Source organism: Lolium rigidum, chromosome 6, assembly GCF_022539505.1.
Source record: "Lolium rigidum isolate FL_2022 chromosome 6, APGP_CSIRO_Lrig_0.1, whole genome shotgun sequence".
Lineage (NCBI taxonomy): Eukaryota > Viridiplantae > Streptophyta > Magnoliopsida > Poales > Poaceae > Lolium > Lolium rigidum.
In genome coordinates this window covers 293,136,919-293,140,191 of record NC_061513.1, presented here as the reverse complement: position 1 = coordinate 293,140,191, position 3,273 = coordinate 293,136,919, and the positions used below count along the sequence as shown (strand labels likewise).

At 50.0% G+C, this 3,273-nt stretch overlaps 1 protein-coding gene across 1 annotated transcript; it reads right to left on the bottom strand.

The window, feature by feature from the left end:
- Positions 1–747: 747 nt before the first annotated feature.
- On the bottom strand, positions 748–2,961 carry LOC124664377 (BTB/POZ and MATH domain-containing protein 1-like). Its single transcript, XM_047201912.1, has 2 exons — positions 2,231–2,961; positions 748–2,146 (listed from the first exon to the last, which is right to left on the bottom strand). The coding sequence occupies exons 1-2, from the start codon at positions 2,959–2,961 to the stop codon at positions 748–750; spliced, it is 2,130 nt and encodes a 709-aa protein (XP_047057868.1).
- Positions 2,962–3,273: the final 312 nt, after the last annotated feature.

Sequence of the window (3,273 nt, the reverse complement as noted above, 5' to 3'; positions counted from 1 at the left end):
TATCTTTTCTCACTACTCGTACTTACTGTTTTTGCAACGAGAATAAAATGTGAACCTCATGAACATATTGTAGGTGTTAATTATTTCCAATGGTTGATCATATGTACGTTCTAACTAAAAAAAATGGCTTATTTGGTTATTCTTTCTTAGCTTTTTCTATTGCTTGCTGGTTGCGTTTTCTAGTTTTTTTAGTCCAGATCGTTAGGGAAAAAGCCCCACAACATATTTATTTCAATATATCAAACAAAGTTCATACAAATTGATTGCATGCATGTCTTGATGGTTATGTAAACTTGTTGTTGCTTGCTGTGGATTTGTTGTATTAGTGAACTTGATGTTTCTGGTATATAATATGTGGCAGAACTATGTCCTGAACTTGCTTTTTCTAGAATCTAATTTCTCTTTTATTGAAAGATGAGGGAAAAACTGTACATGCCAACAAGTGATATATTTAAATAATATATGCTCGCTCACTCACGCACGCACCTGCATGGCGAGGCGGGATGGATCGATCGCCGGTAATCCTAGACGTACGGATGATTTGCCTACGGAAAGACTTATGGACTGACGTGGAACGTCCTGGTTGGTTCGGTTTGGATTCTTTGCTTAAAAATCGGAAACTGCTTCCCTGCGTGCTGTGCAATCGTGAGCCCGTAAGTGGTTTCCGTAAAGAAAATATCCGTAGGTGTAGCATCTTAAGAGGCTTCTCTTCCAAAATATTTTTTTGAAACAATTATAAATAATCAATCAATATGTGCTAAACTTGTTGAGCTGCCTATAATCTACACATCCTCCTTGAACTAGTTTGGCCAACCGGATGAACTCGCTACAATAGTTCTCGAGGTTCGAGCAATGGAGGTCCTGTGCTAGCTCCAACGTGCTTAATGCATTCTCTTCCGAGACGAGGGCCGCCAACAAGTTCTCGCACATGGCCTTCATCCTTTGTAGGCGGAACCGGCACGCCGCAACCAGCAAGTCTTGGGCTACCGTTACTTCATCTTCATCGACACCAGGGGCTAGGTCCACCATAGCAGGCAGTTCGTCGGTGTAGATGAAGTGGAGCATGGCCTTGAAGACTGAGACTGTCGTGTCATTGACCAGTATGTTGTGGTCATCGCCCTTGTTGACCACTTCCACCGCTTCGTATAGGGTTTGGGAGCGCGCAGCAATCATGAGACGGTGTGCTCGTATTTCGCTATCCTCGACAAGGAACCTTATGTCCGATCCTTGCTCGCACACAAGTAGCTGCTTGAGGTGCGAGCTATTCTTGGAAGGTGACATTGTGGCTATGGTGCCATCTTCGGTCGAGCAGACCTTCGCGACATAAACATCGCAGTGTATGGTAATGGAACCATCGTGTTCTACGTGTCCCCACTTGGCGGAGTTCGTGGTGATGAAGTATGCATACCCCCAATCTGACTTGGCTGTAAATGTTTTTTCTAACCATTTTATCTGTCCACTTCCTCTACGGGCATCCATCATGAAGCGCACCGTCGCCTTGACACCGGTAGGTCCAGGATTTGTCAATAGCTCGATGTACACAGAGACGTGCCCTTTTGCCATTTCCGACGATGAGGATGGGTATACCTTAACCCTCCATTCGTAGCCACCGACCTGAAAAGTGCTGGAACTGATCTCTTTGCCAACTCCATGCTTCCTTTGTACGGCAATGAAGTGTGGGATTTTAAACTCATGTGTTCCCTGAACCACCTCTGACGAGTTGGACGCGCTCATCTGCTGTTGACGTCTGCTGTTTGAGGAGGAAGGAGCATCAGGGCCGGGAGTATTGGCCATGCTAGTCTTGGCTACTTTGTCGGTGATGTCGAGTATAAAATAGCAACAAGTTTCCTTGAGCTCCTTGTAGTCCTCCGTCCCCTTCACGGCGGCGTACACATCAGGATCGGACGCCATGTATTGGATGCACAAGTCTTCTAGTGATTGGCAGCTTTGCCTACCATGCACCGCCATCAATATTGGCAGGATAGACCCTGGTGTCACATTTTCAGACAGTATGTTCTCGCACGCGAGCCTGAGGCCTTCGATATCATACCGATCCGCAGCCACGAGAAGGTCGAGTGCCATAACCGACATGTTGCATGGTTTCATAGGAGGCAGATCGTCAGTGTAGATGAAGTGGAGCATGGCCCTGAAAGTGGAGGTGCTCATGTCCTTGACGGGCAAGGCCTTTTCCCTGGTGTGCCACCGGAACTCGGCGGCGAAGACGGGCGACCGCATGGCGAGCATGAGCTTGTGCGCCTGGATCTCAGCCTCCTCGACGATGAACGTGACGTCAGGCAGCATGCAGCGCCTCCGCCACAACTCCAATTCCGTCTCCATCTCCAGCTCTCCCTGCCCCTCCCCTTCTCCATGAGAAAGAAGAAGCAGCCTTCCAAGATCCTCGGATATTTTTGGCGGCGGCACGACGGAGATCTGATCTGTGGGTGTGTCCGAGTCCTCCTGGAGCACATCCACGGCGCAGTAGACATAGAAGCAACCGTCCTCGTCAACTAAGTCCTCCTGCTGGCTATTGTCATTCAGGGCCCAGTCATCATCCAAGTAACAGTACTCGTGGCGGGGCAGGGGCAGCGACAGCTCCCAGCTTCTGCAAGTAGCCATGGTGGACTCCGAAGGAGTGGGCCAAGCCGGGAAGACGTGCGCGTCACCGCTCCGCCGCTCAGCTGAAGGCCGCCGGTCGCAACCGGCTGGGTGCTCGATCCTGAGGGTGGCCATAGCGACGACATCCCTGGCGGAGCCGGTGTGGAGCAGCTCGAGGGAGACGGAGGAGAGCTTGTGGTCGTCGTCGAAGACGCAGGAGATGGCCCAGAGGTGGCCGCCGGCCTCGAAGCCTCGGGATTTTATGGCCTTCCGCTTGCCGTAGCCGCGGATGCGCAGCTGGTGCGTGCCACGGACCAGCGCCGAGCCATACGTAGACGCCGTCGCCGTCTTCGTCTGTGTCGCCATCGAGCCGATGGGCCGGCCAGCGGGCCGCCAGGCTAGTTGTTTGGTCGATCCATCGTCGAACTATGATTACGATGAGCGATCCAATATCTGTGCACACGGCTACGATATATATACCAAAAAAATTGATAGGTGTCCTTATCGGGCACGGACTATCGGCTCTACTCCAGTTAAGGAAACGGAGTACTTTTTTAACAGCACCTTTAGTATTTTTTTTAAAGCATCAAGCTTTATTACAAAACTTTGGGCATATCGCCAACCATAACGAGTTGGCAAAAAGCCTCATTGGCATTACATGATTTACCCAAAATAGCA